This window comes from Myxocyprinus asiaticus, chromosome 35 (assembly GCF_019703515.2).
Source record: "Myxocyprinus asiaticus isolate MX2 ecotype Aquarium Trade chromosome 35, UBuf_Myxa_2, whole genome shotgun sequence".
Classification (NCBI taxonomy): domain Eukaryota; kingdom Metazoa; phylum Chordata; class Actinopteri; order Cypriniformes; family Catostomidae; genus Myxocyprinus; species Myxocyprinus asiaticus.
The window spans coordinates 24,297,448-24,319,937 of record NC_059378.1 but is presented as its reverse complement, the minus strand read 5'-3'; the positions used below and the strand labels follow the sequence as shown (position 1 = coordinate 24,319,937).

General features: G+C 38.2%; 1 protein-coding gene across 1 annotated transcript in view; it reads left to right on the top strand.

The window, feature by feature from the left end:
* LOC127426437 (adenomatous polyposis coli protein 2-like) overlaps positions 1 to 22,490 on the top strand; it is a 46,988-nt gene that overhangs the window by 17,222 nt on the left and 7,276 nt on the right. The window contains exons 3-14 of the mRNA XM_051673245.1: positions 6,362 to 6,452; positions 6,715 to 6,964; positions 10,469 to 10,577; positions 12,331 to 12,444; positions 13,036 to 13,131; positions 19,963 to 20,052; positions 20,512 to 20,893; positions 21,235 to 21,333; positions 21,457 to 21,596; positions 21,731 to 21,808; positions 21,961 to 22,077; positions 22,212 to 22,426. Of these exons, the coding sequence (XP_051529205.1) occupies positions 6,362 to 6,452; positions 6,715 to 6,964; positions 10,469 to 10,577; positions 12,331 to 12,444; positions 13,036 to 13,131; positions 19,963 to 20,052; positions 20,512 to 20,893; positions 21,235 to 21,333; positions 21,457 to 21,596; positions 21,731 to 21,808; positions 21,961 to 22,077; positions 22,212 to 22,426 (1,781 nt within the window). The remainder of the gene's footprint in view (positions 1 to 6,361; positions 6,453 to 6,714; positions 6,965 to 10,468; positions 10,578 to 12,330; positions 12,445 to 13,035; positions 13,132 to 19,962; positions 20,053 to 20,511; positions 20,894 to 21,234; positions 21,334 to 21,456; positions 21,597 to 21,730; positions 21,809 to 21,960; positions 22,078 to 22,211; positions 22,427 to 22,490) is intronic.

The following is a 22,490-nucleotide window of genomic DNA, read 5'->3' as shown; positions in this document are numbered from 1 at the left end:
TAGAAGTTTGATCCTGCTGGTTGGACTGGATTATCCCCCTGTCTTCCATTGTTCTGACAAACTAGTTAATTCCCAGTAACAGTAGACAACAGTTTATTACATGTAGTCCTGGCTTAATCGCCACATTCTTCGATAACAGCCTCTTTGCATGTTTTCATTGTGGGCCAAGGAACATTTGATTTTTTGTGATATGATACTTTTAAGACATTTTTTGTAACTCTAGAAAAGCACATTGGAAACATTGACTAAATTTTGACTTAAATTCATTTTTTTATTTTTTATTTTGTCTGTTCAGTGTATGTTGAACAATGTGCAGTGTAGTCGCAATTGCATGCATTTGCCTTAGTCATGACCCACTTTTTGCAAAATGTCTGGAGACTCTAATGGTGACTGCCCAGCCCTGAATAATGCCTGAGCGCATTTTAAATCACAGCCAAGCTCCATATTGTTGCCCATTGCATTGGTTGCCTACTGCGTTTGTCTGCTCTAAGTTGAGTTAGGAAGGAAACCATTAGACCACGGAGGTAATTTATCATAATTGACCCTGAGTCTTGAATTGCAGAATGTTTTACTGTATGTGTCATATGAGCTTGATGTTGGTTCAGTTTCCAGTAAAGAGGGTGTGTCTTCTTCCAGTCACACAGGGGCGTAGCACCAAATTTTGGGCCCAGGGTACAGAACTGTTTTAGGGCCCCGTTAACAATATAGGTTTGTGGTGGGGATAATATCCAGTATAAATATTTTAGATGGATATTTAACAGTGCCAATTCATAAGTAATTCACATCTTTTTATTTTCAAACACAAATATTATTTGAATAAAGCAATACATTATTTAAAAAAATTTAAAAAACAAAAAAACAAAATAAACTGTACATGTATAAATGTATGAGTTTTCTTGTTGACAAAGTCACTGTAACATTTCTGAAATGAGAAGAGTGCCAGGTTATCAGTCTATCCTGAGACATTTCTGCTCTCAGGTAGTTTTAGAAAGTCTTAACTTGCCAACTGATATTTGCACAGGGTCCAAAATTAACTTAAAATTAGGGCTGGGTATTGTTACAGTTTTCCAGATTCCATTTTATATTTAGTCCGTTTTTCATTATATTGGTCACATTTTAGCTTTTGAAAAATGGTCAAACTCATTATAGTCCATCAATAAATGTCTTGAAACTGCATTATTATTTTGCATACATATATTTGTTACATGTTTATTGTTTACATGCATAGATTGTTCTATTTACAATGATTAACATCGATACTCAGAACACATGCTAAATCGGTACTGTGTCTTTAAATAGATAACAGCATCTGAGTGCAACTACCGTTGATTTTGTTCCTCGCATATTCTTTTAGTGGCTTAATGTGAGGAAAATGTCACATGTATCCCATTGAGTTCTGGAGAAAAATAACATTTAGGCATCATAGATGGTCATCTGATGGTAAATTTTGCACTTAAGTAAAATATGTTTATACAGTAGATGCGTAGCGGCTGTTGACAGTTTGATTTGAATTGTGCACATCACTTTATTGAGCAAGCATCTGATTGTTGTTCACTGTTTAATAAAAAACATGTAATGATGCAGTTGCTAATAGTGTTACCCACCACCTGGTGAATATCACCAAAAGCAATTTTTTCTTGCATGTGGCACATGCAATATGTGTTCATTTTGGACCATGTTTTCATGGATATTACTGCTTACTCCTGCTTATTCTCCACTCCTTTTTCTTTTTAATGTCCAACTTTGGATTCATTTCTGTAGATACATTAACAGTCTGAAGCTATGTACATCAAGACGTGTACACAGTTTGGACCGCGTGCTGGCTGATGGACCAGACCACTTTCGCTTTTGTTGAGGGTGGGTGGGGGTCGCTAACATGGGAGGAGACAAAACATTAGGAGACATTTTTACAGGTGGAAAACTGACTCTTGCCACCTTTTATTCCAAACAATAACATGTTATTACTGTATGTATGTAACAAATGATAATATAATGGAATATCAATGTAACATTTCTGTGGGCCCCCCTCCAGTGTGGGCCCCTGTTAATCAGGTCCACCATTACCCACGTTCCGATGCCCCTGCAGTCACATTCTGCATTATTTTAAAAATTCAATTATTCTGCTTTTGAAAACTCAACAACAAATCAAATAAATCAGATGAAGATGAGGTAGAAACCCATCAGATGAAGAAAAAATAATCGAAAAGGTCTTACATTTGTTATTAGGTTAATACTGCAGATTCCAGACTGTTTTGTCAATTTAACTGTGCTTAGAGACATTAATCCTGTAGGGAGTAAGAGCTCATTAGGAACTGACTGCTTTGTTCTATCAGTTTTAGTTTAGTCTAGAGGTGACCACTGCTTTCATTTGGCACAATAGTAATGAATGTTTAAACAATATTTGTTTACAATTTCAACATTATATAAAAAATCAGATAAAATTAAAGCTAAAAAGATATGCAACATATATAAAAATTCTGTTTTAGTCAATCCATGTTTTTGGACATATCCACTATACTGCTAACCAACTGCTAACCCTACCTTTAAAGAAATATGTTGAAAAATCTCACCCTCATCTCATTCCAACACTTATCAAACCCTTTGTCTTTCTTCCATGGAAAAACAGAAGACATTTTGTTGCTGCTAGTTGTTGTTTTTATTTATTTTATTTTATTTTCATTTGTCAAATTTAACATTTCTGGATTTTTGAACCAGATAAACTGATTCATTGAAAAGATCTGACTCATTTGATACTCATTTGATTTATTCAAGAATTGGTCATCACAATGCAAACGTGCAATGGAGAGCAAGGGCGAATGTCAAGATATTAAGTGAATAACAACTTAAATTTCGATCTGTTCATCACACAAAGCTTCACATTGGTTCACTCTTCACAGAAATTAATAATCAACATTTGAGCGTATCATCTATTGTTTCCCGTGATTGTTATTCTGTGTAAATACATTTAAGCTACCTCTGTGTGTCAGTAACCTTGTTCGGTCTGAAATGCAATTGTTCTTGTGTTCCGTTGTCAGACAGCAATTAAACTTCCTGTTGCCTTTGAAGGAATGTAATGTGAAGGTTGTACAAAGTAACATTTATCTTTAACAACACTATCAAAGTGGGTAGTGGGCACAACAATGGGCCGCTATCTTGATTGTTTAGGGTTGAATGGATCACATGACTGCGTCACATGACATCAATTACGTTATCGTTTTCAGATATTTCAGTTGTCCCTGTCCACACTACAACATGAAGACAGTGTTATAAAATGTATCTACTTGGAAGAGCGTTTTCAAAAACAAAGATTAAGTGTGGACGGAAGGCCAAAACGTAGAGAAAATTTTTCAAACTAAAACGTATTGGTGTGGATGTGGCCTAAAATCACTCTAGACAGGCTTATTTAACCATAATATAATTGGCTCATAATGCTGAGAGCAGGCTCCCGCATGGGTCGGCCAGTGGTGTGGCTTCTGAAAACTTGTGATTAGTTAGGGCTGTTGATTTAATGCGTTATTTCAGTGTGATTAATTATATAAAAAATAACGGGTTAAAAAATTAACACAATTAATCTTGTCCTCGGACCGTAATAAGGAATATTTCTACCAAAGGAGCAATTCAAGCTTGAAGTACCACCTATTTTCAACAGGGGGCAATAAGTGAAACTAGGCAATGCACAGCTGTTCAGACAACAAACCACACTCAGGCTTGCTTGACACTAGTGACAGCACAAGATGAGGACGCGTTCTGGCATTTAAACAGCTGGATGGAGTGCAATTCCGAATTTAGAGATCTCAAGATATGTTTTTATAAGTTTCAAACTACGTTTAACTTGACACAGCACCCTTAAAACGCTGTGTTTATGACGAAAATCAACTAAAGCGAGAGACTCCAAAAGCATCCGTCTGACGTAAAATCAGAAATTATTAGATTTTTTTGGATTGCTGTGGACTGTTGGCAAATGATCTTTCTGTATGTTCAGTGATATATAAATAAACAACATATTGCCTTCTAAGGCAACTTTTTGTATTGTCTTATCAATGCTTTACTCGTCTGCCACATATTGCATTTTAACTATCAGAATAATTATATTTATATTATACAGTATATTATATTTATAATTATTTGAATATAACTATTTACAATTATTGAATCATTATATATTAAATAATTGTTATTTGAGTGCCTTTCTCAGCAAATATGTATACATTATATGCAATTAATTGCAAATCATTTGATTAATTTACATATTATGTTATTATTCAATTAAAAATTGTAATTGATTGACAGCCCTACTTGTAATATATACAGGTGCATCTCAGTAAATTAGAATGTCATGGAAAAGTTCATTTATTTCAGTCATTCAACTCAAATTGTGAAACTCGTGTATTAAATAAATTCAATGCACACAGACTGAAGTAGTTTAAGTCTTTGGTTCTTTAAATTGTGATGATTTTGGCTCACATTTAACAAAAACCCACCAATTCACTATCTCAAAAAATTAGAATACATCATAAGACCAATAAAAAAAAACATTTTTAGTGAATTGTTGGCCTTCTGGAAAGTATGTTCATTTACTGTATATGTACTCAATACTTGGTAGGGGCTCCTTTTGCTTTAATTACTGCCTCAATTCGGCATGGCATGGAGGTGATCAGTTTGTGGCACTGCTGAGGCAGTATGGAAGCCCAGGTTTCTTTGACAGTGGCCTTCAGCTTATCTGCATTTTTTGGTCTCTTGTTTCTCATTTTCCTCTTGACAATACCCCACAGATTCTCTATGGGGTTCAGGTCTGGTGAGTTTGCTGGCCAGTCAAGCACACCAACACCATGGTCATTTAACCAACTTTTGGCAGTGTGGGCAGGTGCCAAATCCTGCTGGAAAATGAAATCAGCATCTTTAAAAAGCTGGTCAGCAGAAGGAAGCATGAAGTGCTCCAAAATTTCTTGGTAAATGGGTGCAGTGACTTTGGTTTTCAAAAAACACAATGGACCAACACCAGCAGATGACATTGCACCCCAAATCATCACAGACTGTGGAAACTTAACACTGGACTTCAAGCAACTTGGGCTATGAGCTTCTCCACCCTTCCTCCAGACTCTAGGACCTTGGTTTCCAAATGAAATACAAAACTTGCTCTCATCTGAAAAGAGGACTTTGGACCACTGGGCAACAGTCCAGTTCTTCTTCTCCTTAGCCCAGGTAAGACGCCTCTGACATTGTCTGTGGTTCAGGAGTGGCTTAACAAGAGGAATACGACAACTGTAGCCAAATTCCTTGACACGTCTGTGTGTGGTGGCTCTTGATGCCTTGACCCCAGCCTCAGTCCATTCCTTGTGAAGTTCACCCAAATTCTTGAATCGATTTTGCTTGACAATCCTCATAAGGCTGCGGTTCTCTCGGTTGGTTGTGCATCTTTTTCTTCCACACTTTTTCCTTCCACTCAACTTTCTGTTAACATTCTTGGATACAGCACTCTGTGAACAGCCAGCTTCTTTGGCAATGAATGTTTGTGGCTTACCCTCCTTGTGAAGGGTGTCAATGATTGTCTTCTGGACAACTGTCAGATCAGTCTTCCCCATGATTGTGTAGCCTAGTGAACCAAACTGAGAGACCATTTTGAAGGCTCAGGAAAACTTTGCAGGTGTTTTGAGTTGATTAGCTGTTTGGCATGTCACCATATTCTAATTTTTTGAGATAGTGAATTGGTGGGTTTTTGTTAAATGTGAGCCAAAATCATCACAATTAAAAGAACCAAAGACTTAAACTACTTCAATCTGTGTGCATTGAATTTATTTAATACACGAGTTTCACAATTTGAGTTGAATTACTGAAATAAATGAACTTTAACATGACATTCTAATTTATTGAGATGCACCTGTAGTTATTTAGTGATATGGACTACTGGTGCTTTTTTTTATGGTGCTTTTGTTTCCTTTTTTAAGCTTGAAAGCTCCAGTCCCCATTAATTTTCATTTTTTGTTAAAATATTCCATTAAACAAAATCATCAATTTAAACAAAACCAGCAATGAGTGATTTCATGAGCTTATACAGTAGGTGATACATGGGGGTCATGTTTGGTATCCCATGATTCCACATGCCCAGATGCTGAGCATAATCCCTGCTAAAGCTTTCATTCTGACAGTCAATTCTTTCCTCAAACAGTCTGGAATAGAGCTGATGCAAGCATTAGAAAGATGAGGTCAATCTGTTTCCTCGACATGAGAGGAGCATCTATGAGAAGAGATGCTTTTCTCCTTTTTCTTTAAAACGTATGAGTTTGTTTTTACTAAATTGGACTCCACTGGCAAACACTGACTGTCGCCTGTTTGTGTTTTTTGGTTTATTTTGCTGTTAAAGGAGGTTTTGAGGCAGCTGCAAAGCAAACTGGAGCAGGAGGCCGGAACTCTTGCCTCTTCAGGCAGAACGGATGTGCTGGACCAGCTCAAAGGTTATTTAATGGTGCATTTTTTCAATGAACAAAATATTTGACTTAAAATTTATTTGACAACTAACGTACAAATATTACTCAGATTAATGGTCTATCAATATTTTTCAAGTTATTCAATTAACAATTTTTACAATTTTACCTTTGATCCCCCAATAACTTCTACACTATTAATTTGCTGCCTTGAAATAATTGGTATTGTCATTCAGGAAATGCAAAGCTAGTTAAACTGAAATCTTCGATCTGGATCTGTTTGTTTCTCCAGAGCTACATATGGACTTGACCAACTACTATGAGCTCAAGTACAAGCCTCACAACCTGTGTGCATTTCCAGAGACTATGGCTAGTCAGGTAGGGGAAGGTGATGAGAGACTCAGCATCGGCAGATCCAGGAGCCCCATCTGCCCGCCGTCCCGTCAGTCCTCATCTGCAGCTGTACACCCTGGGCACCCTTATCAGGGCACTGGAGATGTCCATGTGACTGCGCAGCACTTAGAGGATCTCTGTAAAGAGAGGTGATTTTTGATTTCTTCAAAAATAGTGCCATAATTAGTTTTCATTTTTCAATTAACAACATCCAAAGTCTAGTAAATGTAAAAAAAAAAAAAAGCTAAATCAATATTTGGTGTGACCAACTTTGCCTTCACAACAGCACCAATTCTCCTAGGGACACCTGGACACAGTTTTTCTTGGTTGTTGGCAGATAGGATGTTCCAAGCTTCTTGTAAAATTCGCCACAGTTCTTCTATATATTTAGGCTGTCTCAATTGCTTCTGTCTTTTCATGTAATCCCAGACTGACTCGATGTTCAGTGGGGGTCTCTGTGGGCCATGCCATTTGTTGCAGGGCTACAAGTTCTTCTATTCTAATCTATTTGCAGAAGAAATGTTTGGGAATCAAAAATGTATATTACCTATTGACACACTACAGCTTATGATATAAATAACCATCTTTAAAACAAATGTTTTTGATAAACATCTTATGTTATAAATAATAATAATAATAATAAAAAACACACACATTTAAAACTATAAGTCCCTCTCCACTGCCCCTCCCCGAGAGCCCTCCAAAAAGGCCAAATAGCTGCCCCACTTTTTATCAAACAACTCCCGGTTGCCTAGCCTTCTATACGACACCTCCTCAAATGTTGCCACCCTGCCCATCTCTGTGCACCACTCCTGAAATGAGGGTGCTCCAGTCGACTTCCATCCCATAAGGATGACCTGTCTGCTGATCATAACACTGGCTAGGACCCAATTTTTTATGTACTCATCCCCTGTATTAATGACTGCCCCATCGCCTAAAATACAGAGTCTGGGGCAAAATGAAATTTGAGTGCCCAATACGTCACACATAAAACTCTAAACCCTCAACCAAAATTCTTGGATCTTAACACACCACCAAAAAACATGGGTTGTGTTCCCATCTTCTGATTGGCATCGCCAGCAGGTGGGTATGTCTTTAAGACCAAGCCTGTACAATCTAGAGGGGTCCAATAGAATCTATGTAAAATCTTAAATTGCATAAGGCACACCCTTGCATCTCTAGATGTAGACTTGATGTTTTTTAGAATCCTAGCCCACACACCCTCCTCCAATACCAAGTTTAAATCTTTCTCCCATAAGTTGAAGCTCCGTCCCCCAGACTCTGAACTAGCAGGGAGTAATACACTGATGTCTCATGACCTTTGCCAAAAGCAGTAATCACCACTCCCAGAGTATCTGCCACTTTAGGGGGGTGTATGCTACTCCCAAAAATAGAACAAAGCAGGTGGCGCAGCTGTAAATACCTAAAGAATTGAGACCTGGGAATCCCAAAATGTTGAACCATATTTTCAAAGAAACTCAACACTCTCATATAGGTCACCGAGCGTATTAACCTCCTTCACAATCCACTCTGTCCAGCAGAAAGGGGATTTATTAATACATAACTTTGGGTTCAGCCATATGCTCGAAGCAACATTTAAATAAATGTCCAAATTAAAACTCTGGACACATTTTTCCATACCGTGTGCAAATGCGAGATAACGGGGTGTAACTTATCTTCTCCGGTTAGTTTGATAGAAAGACTTTGCAATGGTGAAATAGAGAAAAGAACTTCCTGTTCAATACAAAACCAGGGAGGGGCTCTCTCAGGTGGAAGCGACCAATGAGCCAAATGTGTAAGACCGAATGCATAATAATAAAACAATATTTTGGTTAGGCCTAGCCCACCTTTGTCAATCGGCCTATGCAACGTACTGAAATGTAATCTGGGACGTTTACCATTCCAAATGAAGGACTTCGCTATGCTATCAAATTACTTGAAATAAGAGAGGGGGACATCTATAGGGAGAGACTGTAGCAGGTAGTTGAATTTTGGAATACAATTAATTTTAATAACATTAACCTTCCCAATCATAGACCATGAGACCATGAGAAACAAAGATTGAACTCTTTGGCCTGAATGGCAAGTGTTATGTCTGGAGGAAACCAGGCACCGCTCATCACCTGGCCAATACCATCCCTACAGTGAAGCATGGTGGTGGCAGCATAATGCTGTGGGGATGTTTTTCAGCGGCAGGAACTGGGATACTAGTCAGGATCGAGGGAAAGATGAATGCAGCAATGTACAGAGACATCCTTGATGAAAACCTGCTCCAGAGCGCTCTGGACCTCAGACTGGGGCGAAGGTTCATCTTTCAACAGGACAACGACCCTAAGCACACAGCCAAGATAACAAAGGAGTGGCTCCGGGACAACTCTGTGAATGTCCTTGAGTGACCCAGCCAGAGCCCAGACTTGAACCCGATTGAACATCTCTGGAGAGATCTGAAAATGGCTGTGTGCCAACGCTCCCCATCCAACCTGATGGAGCTTGAGAGGTCCTGCAAAGCAGAATGGGAGAAACTGCCCAAAAATAGGTGTATTAACCCCATGCATGACAGCGCCAACTTGCGTCCATCCCTCCAAACTCAAACAGTCCATGCACGCCTACAAGAGCCCCTGCGAAAAACTTAAGTGTTCTGTGTTTCTATAAAAAAAAAATTTGGGACAGAATTACACAGCAAAAGATAATCTATAAAACAAACTCCAGCCAATAGGCAGAATAATCACAAAGAGCATGTGGATTCATCCATAAAACTATCCTGAAGGTGTGACACTACAAAGTAAACTCCAGCCGCTTGGCGGAACCAGCACAAAAAAAGCGCACAGATTTCTCAAACAGTCAAGTGAATTTTCACTGAGCTGGTCCACTCAGCTGCAACATGAGTGCAAGCAAATGACTTACTCCAATGACTTTGCAAGAAATACTCCACAAAACAAACTCCAGCCAATAGGTGGAATAAGCACAAAGATTTGGTTGCTTAAGAGACCTGCCTGGAGTCAGTCAGCATGCCCTGGATTCGAACTCATGACTCCAGGGGTGATAGTCAGTGTCTTTGTTTGCTGAGCTACCCAGGCCCCATCAGAGCCTGAGGATTTTTAATTCTTTGACATATTGTCCTCCTAGAACAGTTATGGAACAGTGTATCGAATCACATCGGTTTATGTCATTAAAAGTGTTAAAACTAGCAAAGAGTGCAGAGCTCGCCATTCACACGTCCGATCCTTGCATGGCGTCACATGACTCCCACTTTGTTCATTCTTGAAGAAGTACAAAAACATTCATTGCTTTGGACTGCTATCTCCTGCACTGCATCAGCTTGTCCTGTGTGTGTGAGAGAGAGAGATACATGTTATATCACCCTCTTGTGGTCTCCCAACGCTATTACGCCAGACTGTTAAACTGCCAACTGAGTGAATCGGAAAGCATGCGAATTGGGCTTCTAATTTAAATGTCGGCTAATTTTTAAATATCGATGCCTCAAAAATATATCGATAAAATAATGTGCTGATCAATAATCAATATATCAATATTTTATGACATCCCTAGTGCTTAGCTATTTGAGGGACCTGAGTTTTGAGCATTTGTGCATATAGACTGGAGTACAGTAATTTCAGGTTTCAGGAGTGTGTCTGTGTTTATGTGAGTTGCAGGGCCATGTTGCTTAGAGAAACAGAGAAAGAGGAGAGAGAGCAGCGATGGTATTACTCACAACTGCAGGATTTGTCTAAGAGACTGGCTGAACTGCCACGGCTTGATACGGTAAGGAGCTTCAGCATCCTCTACTGACTGGACTGTGCGCATCTGTAGCCAAAAATGAGGTCACCTGGTTTGCAACTAATGACCACAGATTGTCTTAAATCTAGATCAGATTTTTTTCAGTCTGGTAATGCCCATGTCTAGTTAAAAATATCAGCTAATATATCTCTTCAATTCTGGGGCATTTTTGGGCTGTAGCCTGCAATTTATCACACTCACATGCATTTTAGCCCTCACAGATGTGCTCGTCCATAGACTTCAGTCTAATTTTCAGTTCATGCACCACCCCCATTGTTTCACCGAATATTTCGGCCTCCTAGTGGACTAGAAGCTCAATCTATCATTAGAAAGCTGAGATCATCCCCTTTGCGAAGATGTATAACATTTTATCATCAATAGTATGATAAAATCATCTATAACATATATTCCCCATGATTTGTTCAGCAGCTTTGCCTGCTGAACCGTATATTTTGTTCTGGACATAAAAGATACATAGTAACTTTGGTTTATTCACACAAGCAAGCTCACAGACAAGTTAAAAAAAAAAAAAATCATTAATTTTTTAGAAAACTGCCTATGGTAAACGTAGATATAAAGTTTTTAGCTATTTGAGGCTTACAGCAGCAGTAATTGGCTCATAAAATAGACATTTGTATTTGATGTCTTACAGAAATTGTAGTTCACTTTGTGATTCTTTTGAACATTTTTCAAACTATTGGTATTAGTTCAACAAACTGTACAGTCACATTCCTGAGCATGAGAGCTTTCATTTGATATATGATGTGTCTGTTTAAGTGCTGTTTGAAAGACTTTTATATTCATATTCATATTTCTACCACATTACCTCTAGGTGGCGCTGATTTGCGAAGAGAATGTTTTCAGACCTTATTTTGTTATTTTATGTAACAGATTCTAAGCTTTCAAACGATACCACATATGATTGACTTATGTATTCGGAGACTTGAATATTTTAAGTGTAAACATTTTCGTGACATAGCGTCCCCCTTATGGACCCACCGTCAGTTCTGCAGAGTTGAAGAGGTTAAAGGAGTAGTTCAACCCATACAAAACATGATGTCATCCTTTACTCACCCCCATGTCATTTTAAACCCACATGATTTTCTTTCTTCCATGGAACACAAAAGGAGATGATTGGAAGAATGGTCGCGCTGCTCCTTATAGTGACAGTATTTAGTGACCAGGGGCTGTCAAGCTCTAAAAAGATGCTTTGTGCTTGGGAAAAATGCTATATAAATTAAACAAAAAAAGCACCATAAATATATCATAAATTGTAGTCCATACGACTTGTATGCTATATTCCAAGTCTTCTGAATCCATATGCTTTGTGTGAGGAACAGAAATTCAAGGTGTTAATTACTGAGCCCTCAATTCTCATTCAAGTACGTTAGCAAAAATGAACTTCTCCTTTTGTGTTTCATGGTTGAAAGTAAGTCTTTTTTTTAAATAATGACAGAGTTTTAATTTTTGGATAAACGATTCCTGTTAGACTAACTCTGCCATCATTGTAAGTTGCTTTTGGGTCTTAACATTCAAATACAACAAATCTGTATCTAATAAATAATTGTATTTTGTTTGTAAAAATTATTGATAATTCAAGTTTTTGTTGGGTTTGTTTAATCTGCAAGTCTCTCACATCTCTCTTACAGAGAGATGTCTGTACATTGCTTTGAATAGATAAAAGAATTGTGTGCATGCAGTAAAAATTTATAAGTCCAACTTATTCTGTGCATCACAGTTCTCTATGCAGGTGGATTTCATTCGTCAGCAGCTAGAGTTTGAAGCCCAGCAACTGCGTTCCGTGATGGAGGAACGTTTCGGCACCAGTGATGAGATGGTTCAGAGAACACAAGTAAGAGCAGATTGGAGATTTAATGCAACATGTTTCATCAACCAAGATCCAGCTGTAAATCCAGCTTAAGTGTCACGTGTCAGTCACAAATGCGCCACGCTTAAAGCACTTTATGTAAATTACAGTACTGGTGCTCAAACATCCAGCACAGTTGATTTTGGATGCTGGTGTCCCCAACAAGGCTTCTTAATTAGCTTAACAAGCAAGACTTCCTTAGTCAACCAGCTTCATCAGAAAGACCATGCTGGTTAACCAGCTTCAAAAGCTGGTGAACATAAAGACTTTGCTGGTCCACTGGCTAGACCAGCACTAAACAAGCCCATAAAGTCATGCTGGTCTAAGTTGGTCTTTTCAGTATAAACATTTACATTTGGCATACAGTGCACTTAAGTAAGAAAAAAAATTATGTTCCCTGGGAATCTAACCTATGATCTCACCATTGTTAGCACTAAGCTCTACCAGTTGAGCTACAGGAATTTATAGGATTTACAGTGGCATCTGATATCTTGCTCTTTTAAAGTGTCAGCATCAAAGCATGAGACAGTTGTTTTCAGTCTGATCAATAACCAGCATATGTGTTTCTGCGTTCAGATCCGTGTTGCTCGGTTGGAGCAGCTAGAGAAAGAGCTACAGGAGGCCCAGAGCTCTCGTGGTTGTCAGGAGAAGAGTGTTCTACCAGAGACTCAGGTGATACACACACCCCTGCCCTCTATTTGAGCTGGCATCATTAAGATGAAATGTAATTTTACTGCAAGAAAACTTGCTCTAGAAAAATAGAACATGACTGAGCATGAACACTTTTGGCTCTGGTATGGCTTAAACCCCTTTAATATTTGAAAGTAAAGCAGTTAACCAAATAAACATCAACACATCTCCTTTATAATTTTGGTGAAATATGCTATAAACACAGATATGATCATAATAATAATAAAAATGGCTGAAATGGGTCAATGATGTGTTTTTCTATCTGGGTCCATTAAGTTAAGATATCCTTATATGTCATTGACCTAAATACCCAAAGACACACAGTTATCAACAGTCATTAAAACATTTAATAAGTAATCTAATTAATTTTGTAATTATAATAATATTTCAAAAAATGTCACTGATAACTATGATGATTTCCTTTCTGTTAGTCACATCAAAATGCTACAAATAAGATTTTGGAGCAAGTCACTTCGCAGTTACAGTATTTACCCCTCAATAGTGGCACACAATGCAGATCAATTTATAGAAGCTATAAACTGCTGAGGGTTTGCTTTTGCCAGGGGCAACACAACAGCTCAGAAAACATTAGCCGCTTTTTCCACCATCGAGCCGAATGGTGCTGAGCACGGTGAGGAATGGTTGGAGTAGCATTTACACTTGAGCACGGTTTGGCACGGCACGAGTACAAACTGTTCTCGGCACGGATTTCTTGGCACGGTTAGCTTACTGCAATTAACCATGCTCAACTGTGCTGGTGGAATGGCTTTAGTTGGTGATGACACAATTGTCAATAGCCCAACAGTGCCCGACCACTTTTTCAGCCGTCTGGGTTCCGGAAGTATTTTTTCCTATTCATTTCTTCCATAGACTTTTCATAAAATCCTCCATTAAAGAGTTGTAAAGCATGAACCAAACCAACCTGCTCCGAGGTGAATCGCAACATTACAGACTTAGTTTTAAGGCAAAAAAGTATTTGAAAATCCAACAAAAAGACAAAGGTCTGTATACTTTTTTTATTTTTTATTTTTTTTTTTCTCTTTTTTCTCCCAATTTGGAATGCCCAATTCCTGATGCGCTCTAAGTCCTCATGGTCGCATAGTGATTCACCTCAGTCCGGGTGGCAGAGGATGAATCCCAGTTGCCTCCGTGTCTGAGACAGTCAACCCGCGCATCTTATCACGTGGCTTGTTGAGTGCGTTGCCATGGAGACATAGCGCGTGTGGAGGCTTCACGCCATCCACCGCGGCAACCACGCTCAATTCACCATGCGCCCCACCGAGAACAAACCACATTATAGTGACCACGAGGAGGTTACCCCATGTGACTCTACCCTCCCTAGCAACCAGGCCAATTTGGTTGCTTAGGAGACCTGGCTGGAGTCACTCAGCATGCCCTGGGATTTGAACTAGCGAACTAGTGAACTCCAGGGGTGGTAGCCAGCGTATTTTACCACTGAGCTACCCAGGCCCCCCAAGTCTGTATACTTACCGTCTTTCATGAGGGCACAGACTACAATCCCATGAAGCACTGTGAATGATGTAATCGAATATAAAACTATAAAAAATATTGATTTTAGGTTGTTGATTATAAGTATAGAAACAATATAGTTTATGTTTATTACAGAATATTCCGATATTCACAAATATATAAGTAGTTTGAGAGTGCAGGAAGACCAACTCGTTTGCGTCATTCAGAGTGTATCATGGGAGTGGGCAGTCGCTTCCGGGCTTATTTCGCAGGCTTTGTTGGCCATGGTTCTCTGATTGGTGAAGCTTTCTCTGCTGGACCATGGGTAATGTAGTTGTTCAACAGGAATTCCGCTATTAAAGATGATTTTTTAACAATAAAGTTGAAATAACGCAGATGGATTGCTTCAACAGAAGCATATACCATCGTTGAACAACCTCAAAGCTCATGGTAGATCTGTCTCTAAAGGTTTATAAGTTAGCATTGAAAATCAGTTCGTTTCTATGGAAGAAATGAATGGGATTTTTACTTCCGGAACCAGACTGTTGCACTCTATTTGCCAACAGCAAGGTAACTCATTTGTTTCTAGGTAGCTGGCAAAGTTTGCCATGGTGAGGTTTATAAAATAAAAAGTTTTTAAAAAATAGTGAAAGTTTGGTGTATCTTTATGATTTTATGATGTTGGTTTAACTAGTATAGTACATTATTTTTCTACACGTCTTTTGCGTCAGGGAGGTAGATTACGCTAGCTAGCTCATTACAACACATCTGTTTTATATCATTATATTACTTGTATAATATTTTGTCAATAAATGTCCTTTTTAGCTAGTCTGTGAACTTTTACCTTTTTGTGTGTTCTTGTCCGTTGACATGCACAACCCCTCAGCAAATGATGGTAAACCTCCCAACTTTTTCTCTTTGCTTTCTTTTTTACGACTTGGGACATGTCTTTCTTGTGCTTTAGCAGAGTAAAACCCAGGGGAAAAGCAGTCCTAAAAACTGGAATATGCGATCATCCTCCATAGTGCACACTGGCTGGGCCACTCAAGGACATTCACAGAGTTGTCCCTAAGCCACTCTTGCGTTGTCTTGGCTGTGTGCTTTGGGTCATTGTCCTGCTGGAAGGTGAACCTTCGGCCCAGTCTGAGGTTCTGAGCGCCCTGGACCAGGTTTTCATTAAGGATATCTCTGTATTTTGCTGCATTCAGCTTTCCTTCAACCCTGACCAGTCCCCCAGTCCCTGCCACTGTTAAACACCCCCACACCATGCTCCACTGTTGGGATGGTATTGCGCAGGTAATGCGCGGTGCCTGGTTTTGTCCAGACATGACACTTGGAATTGAGGCCAAACAGTTAAATTTCATCAGACCAGAGAATCTTGTTTCTCACAGTCTGAGAGTCCTTTAGGTGCTATTTATGTGTCTTGCACAGTGGAGAGGCTTCCGTCTGGCCACTCTGCCATAAAGCCCAGATCGGTGGAGTGTTGCAGTGATGGTTGTCCTTCTGCAAGTTTCTCCCATCTCCACACATGATCTCTGAAGCTTAACCAGAGTGACTATCGGATTCTTGATCACTACAGCCGTCCTCCTCCTTTTTGCTCTGATATGCATTTTCAGCTGTGAGACCTTATATAGACAGGAGTGTGCCATTCCAAATCATGTCCAATCAATTGAATTTGCCACAGGTGAACTCCAATCAAATTGTAGAAACATCTCAAAGATGAGCCAGAGAAATGGGATGCACCTGAGCTAAATTTCATGTGTCATAGCAAAGGGTCTGAATACTTATGTCAATGTGATATTTCAGTTTTTTATTTTTTAATAAATTTGCAAAGTTATCAAAAATCAGTTTTTTGCTTTGTCGTTATGGGGTATGGACTGTAGATTGGTGTGAAACAAATAATAATTTAAAGCATTATAGCATAAGGCTTCAACATAACTAAATGTGAAAAAATGAAAGGGTCTGAATACTTTCTGAATGCACTGTATATATCTATATATATATATATATACTGTATATATGTATACTGGCAAAAGTTTGGAATAATGTACAGATTTTGCACTTATGGAAAGGAATTGGTACTTTTATTCACCAAACTGGCATTCAGCTGATCACAATGTATAGTCAGGACATTAATAATGTGAAAAATACTATTACAGTTTGAAAAAAAAAAAATCTGAACTTCTTAAACTACTTCAAAGAGTTCTCATAAAAAAATCCTTCACGTGCAGCAATGACATCTTTGCAGATCATTGGCATTCCAGCTGTCAGTTTGTCCAAATACTCAGGTGACATTTCATCCCACGCTTCCTGTAGCACTTGCCATAGATGTGGCAGTCTGGTCGGGCACTTCACACGCACCTTACAGTCTAGCTGATCCCACAAAGGCTCAATGGGGTTAAGATTCATAACACTCTTTTCCAAGTATCTGTTGTCCAATGTCTGTGTTTCTTTGCCCACTCTAACCTTTCTTTTTGTTTTTCTGTTTCAAAAGTGGCTTTTTCTTTGCAATTCTTCCCATAAGGCCTGCACCCCTGAGTCTTCTCTTTACTGTTGTACATGAAACTGGTGTTGAGCAGGTAGAATTCAATGAAGCTGTCAGCTGAGGACATGTGAGGCATCTATTTCTCAAACTAGAGACTCTGATGTACTTATCCTCTTGTTTAGTTGTACATCTGGCCTTCCACATCTCTTTCTGTCCTTGTTAGAGCCAGTTGTCCTTTGTCCTTGAAGACGCACGTTTGTTTGAAATCTTGGGTTTTTGGCAATTTCAAGCATTGTATAGCCTTCATTCCTAAAAACAATGATTGACTGATGAGTTTCTAGAGAAAGCTGTTCTTTTTTGCCATTTTTGACCTAATATTGACCTTAAGACATGCCAGACTATTGCATACTGTGGCAACTCAAAAACAAACGCAAAGACAATGTTAAGCTTCATTTTATGAACCAAATAGCTTTCAACTGTGTTTGGTATAATGGCAAGTGATTTTCTAGAACCAAATTAGCAATTTAGCATGATTACTCAAGGATAAGATGTTGGAGTGATGGCTGCTGGAAATGGGGCCTGTCTAGATTTGATCAAAAATGACTTTTTTCAAATACTGATGGTGCTGTTTTTTACATCAGTAATGTCCTGACTATACATTGTGATCAGTTGAATGCCACTTTGGTGAATTAAAGTACCAATTTCCTTCCAAACCAGCAAAATCTGTACATTATTGGCCGCCAGTGTGTGTATATATATATTGATTTTGTATAGATAATATATCTATAATTATGATTAAATGTCTCCAAATAATATTTAGGAAATATATGTGAGCCTCACACCACGAGATTGCATATTCTGTATACATAAAATATTCAACAATATTAATGCTAATTCAATAAAACTGTGCAGCCACTTCCTGTAATTCACTGTGTTACTGCTGGAATATGATGTAGTGAGTGCGGGTATCTGTGCCATAGTTACTCAGTTCAGGAAAATTGGAGGCATTAGTCTTCTAGGCTTTTCCTCTTCCTGCCACTATCTCATAGAACAGGCTGGCACTGAATGTTGCTATGCAGAAAACAGGGCATACCCTCTGCAAGCTGTCTCCTATTGGCTGCTAGTAACTGGGATGCTTGGCAAGTGTGAGGCTCTCTGAGACTAAGGGATTCCTACCAAAGCATAGTCATCTGTCTTCACCACACTGACAGTGAGCTGCAGAAACACATCACTTAATTTTTTTTAAAAGATGAGAAGTCATAAATAGTTAGTATATCTTGTTTTGTTGTAATTTTAAAATAAAAGAAAAGTTGTTTGACAAAAGTGAATTGACAAGATGCTCTTTGGAACATTCTCAAATTGTGCTTGAATAACATGGATCATCAGGCTGTGCACAAACTTGTGGAGCCCCTGCCAGCTCAAGCACAAGCTGTAAAACTAAGAGCGGCATACAAAATACTAAGAAATTCTAAAATTCATATACATTTTTCAGTTGTTATGCTGATAATATCATTTGTAATGAAAATAAGAAGACTTTTGGACTCCACTGTACAGATAAAGAGAACTGAAATTGCCTCATCTCTACTGCTTTCAGATGTAAACTGAATTAGTTAATTTAAACTATTTATATTCATCTAAAAAATCTCCAAAATGATATTCTAAAAACTGTATAAGATATCCTGAGCCATGCCAGTATTCTACCTTGCAATCTAGTCCTCTAGAGATTGCATGTGCAACACTGGTGTCAAAAGTTACCATAGTGATTGGCTTGGGCATGAAAGAATGAAGTGCTTTGGCGCCAGTGGTAATTCACTCCTCACATGCAGATGATGTCCACAAGCTCAATCAAGATTTTTAATAGAAAGAATGTGTCAATTGTCTACAAATTATCTATATGCAGGGTTGGGAGGGTTACTTTTGAAATGTATTCCACTACAGATTACAGAATACATACTGTAAAATGTAATTTGTAATGTATTCTGTTAGATTACTCAAGGTCAGTAACATATTCTAAATACTTTGGATTACTTCTTCAGCACTGGTAGATTTTTTACTTGTTTTGACTATAAAAACTCTGCCAGAACAGTAAGACAAAATACACATGTTAAAAATACATTCTCTGAAAAACCTAAATATCTTATGCAGTGTTGTTTCTAAAACAAAATAAATCAAATTGATCTTGTTTTAAGGATTTTTAGATATTTTTACAGGAAAACAATACAAAAATTATGAAGAATATGATTTTTGCCCTAATATCAAAAGTCTTACTAGAAAAAAAGAAATTATGATCCAATGTGAATTTTCTTGATAAAAAAATATGATCATGCCTGGTAACATAAGCATGTAAAATGGCTAGAAATAGCATTTTAGCTGAGCGTAAAGCTGACAATTTACACAAGGTTTATTTCTATTTCTTCTGTTTCAAACATACTTCAAACTTACTTTTGTCTGCTTGTATAAATGTAACACATCATAAGAAAGTGTTTCACTGCTGTTCAAATGCACTTTGGATCGCATCATATATATGTATAAATGTTTTCCATCTGAAAGGACTAAATATTAAATGAAACAAATGACAATAAAATGCAAAGTAATCTCTTCAGTAATCAAAATACTTTTTGAATGTAACTGTATTCTAATTACCAATGATTTAAATTGTAACTGTAGTGGAATACAGTTACTTATATTTTGTATTTTAAATACGTAATCCTGTTACATGTATTCCGTTACTCCCCAACCCTGTATATATGTGCACTCACAATAGATATGGATCATTCTTAAATATATTAAAACATACAAACCAAATTGCTTGAGTGCCTGAAGGAACAAATATGAAATCATTCCCTCTCTGTCCACAGAATGCTGATTGTCTCTCAAAAGCATCTGTCCCTGACATCGATACGGGAAATGCTGGTACTTTGGAGGCCTCTGGAGAGGCAGGGAGCAAAGTAAGACCACCATCCTGATTTTTTCCCCCCAAGATGTATCAGTTTGTTGTTATTCCTCAATTTTAAACATCTGGAGCATTTTTGCTTCAAGCCCTGGTTAATTTCTAACCTTGTTATGAAGTATTCTAATAGTTTTCATTTGAACTTCATGAAACAGGGCTCCCACGTTCAAGGATTTGATTTCCATCTTAAGAAGTCATGGACATTTCTATAGTGAAAATGCTCTGTAGTAAATTTCTATAGTGAAAATGCTCTGCGCTAAAATAATTCATTGGCTAGTAATTGCTCTTTGTGAGTGGAATCTCAGTTTAAAAAAAATATTTATGAAGTAAACAATTTGTTGGTCAAATTATGTACTCAAAAGATTTATGGCTTAAAGAAAATACACCCCAGATTAGTAATAGTGGACTGTAAAATCGTTTATGTGTGGATACTATAGTTCTACTGTCTGTGTTGTAGGTAGAGATGGTGTTTTGGCTGCTCTCTATGCTAGCCTCTAGAGATCGGGAGGAAATGTCCAGGACCCTGCTGGCGATGTCAAGCTCACAGGAGAGCTGTATCGCCATGCGCAAGTCTGGTTGCGTCCCGCTGCTTGTGCAAATACTGCATGAGGGAGGCAGCGGAGAGGCAGCTGGGACAGAAGGCTACAGTCGAGAAGCCCGTTCCAGAGCCAGTGCTGCCCTGCACAACATTGTGTACTCACAATCAGATGAGGGTCAGGCCCGGCGTGAGATGAGGATTCTGCACGTGCTGGAGCAGATCCGCTCCCACTGTGAGAATGGCTGGGACTGGATCGAGAACCATTTAGGAACCCTCTCACCTGGTGGTGCCAAAACCACAGGTGAGTCCTGGCTAAGTTCATTATATCTCTGGAATCTCACTAATTGAACTGCCGTGCAATTTATTAGTTTCTCCTACACACTAACCTAGAAGGGATGAGGTCTTGTATCAGAATAATCAAATGAGAGGTACCTTCCATGTGTTAACTATTTAATTCATTGGATTATCAAATTATAGTCATTACCACATGGTAATTTAATATTTAAACCATTTTTATTTGTATTTATTTTCTAGAAAAAATTATGTATTTTGATATATTTATAGTATATACCTTTACTGGTATATAAAATTACTCATACAGTGATATAAGATTTTACTTAACATTTACATTGATATCCACAGAAATCCCTGAGCCAGTGGACCCCCAGATTTGCCAGGCCTTGTGCGCAATAATGAAGTTATCTTTCGAGGAAGAGTACCGCAGGGCAATAAATGAACTAGGTATGTGAATGAAGTGCAGTTTCTCTAAATACACTGGAGAGCAATAGAATGTATGCTGTAGTTATAAATAAACACATTTACAATGAGGTGCAACTCAAAAAAGTTTATTTGTGCATCTTTTAGGGGGGTTGCAAGCCATTGCAGAGCTAATTCAACTGGACCAAGAACTGTATGGCATGCAGAATGAGCCAATCAATATTGCCCTGCGGCGGTACTCTGGAATGGCGATCACTAACCTGACATATGGGGATGTTGTAAATAAGGTACATTTCTAAATACAGAAAGTATAGATTTGGGTAAAGGTACAAATAAATGACAAATGTTGACCTGCAATTATAAATGTGGATTCACTTGTTTTCTTGTGATATAAATAGAATGCTCTTTATTTATTTTTCAGGCTACTCTTTGCTCAAAGAAAAGCTGCCTTCAAGCCATTGTTGCACAGCTTGCATCTGATAGTGAGGAGTTGCAGCAGGTATATAAGCTAGTTTTCCAAAGAGTCAATCATCAGATTATTGCTTTAAGAACTTTTAAAGACAAATAAATGTAGCAACTCATTGTAATTTATTGCTTATCTCATGTGTAATGATTTGGACCAATATATCTCTGATTTGTCTTTGCCTTTAGGTGGTGTCAAGTATACTGAGAAATTTGTCATGGCGTGCTGATATCAACAGCAAGAGGGCTCTAAGAGATGTTGGCAGTGTGTCAGCACTTATGAGCTGTGGACTGCAGGCTACAAAGGTACAATCAAGATTTCTATGATATTATGCAGTTTACATTTATTTGAAGTTATTTACCCAATAAGTTGGTTACATGTATCCACTAATTCCATTAAATAAGTAATTGGAATTAATTTAGCCTGGTCTTCCCTACAGGAATCCACCTTAAAGAGTGTGTTAAGTGCACTATGGAATTTGTCAGCACACAGCACTGAGAATAAAGTGGCAATTTGCTCTGTTGATGGTGCTCTTGGCTTTTTGGTTAGCACTTTGACTTACCGATGTCAAACTAACTCACTGGCCATTATTGAGAGTGGTGGAGGCATCCTGCGTAATGTGTCCAGCCTAATTGCTACCCGAGACGATTACAGGTATCAGGTGCATTTACATTCACAAATCAAATGCATAAAATGTATTTTTCATAGTACCAATGAC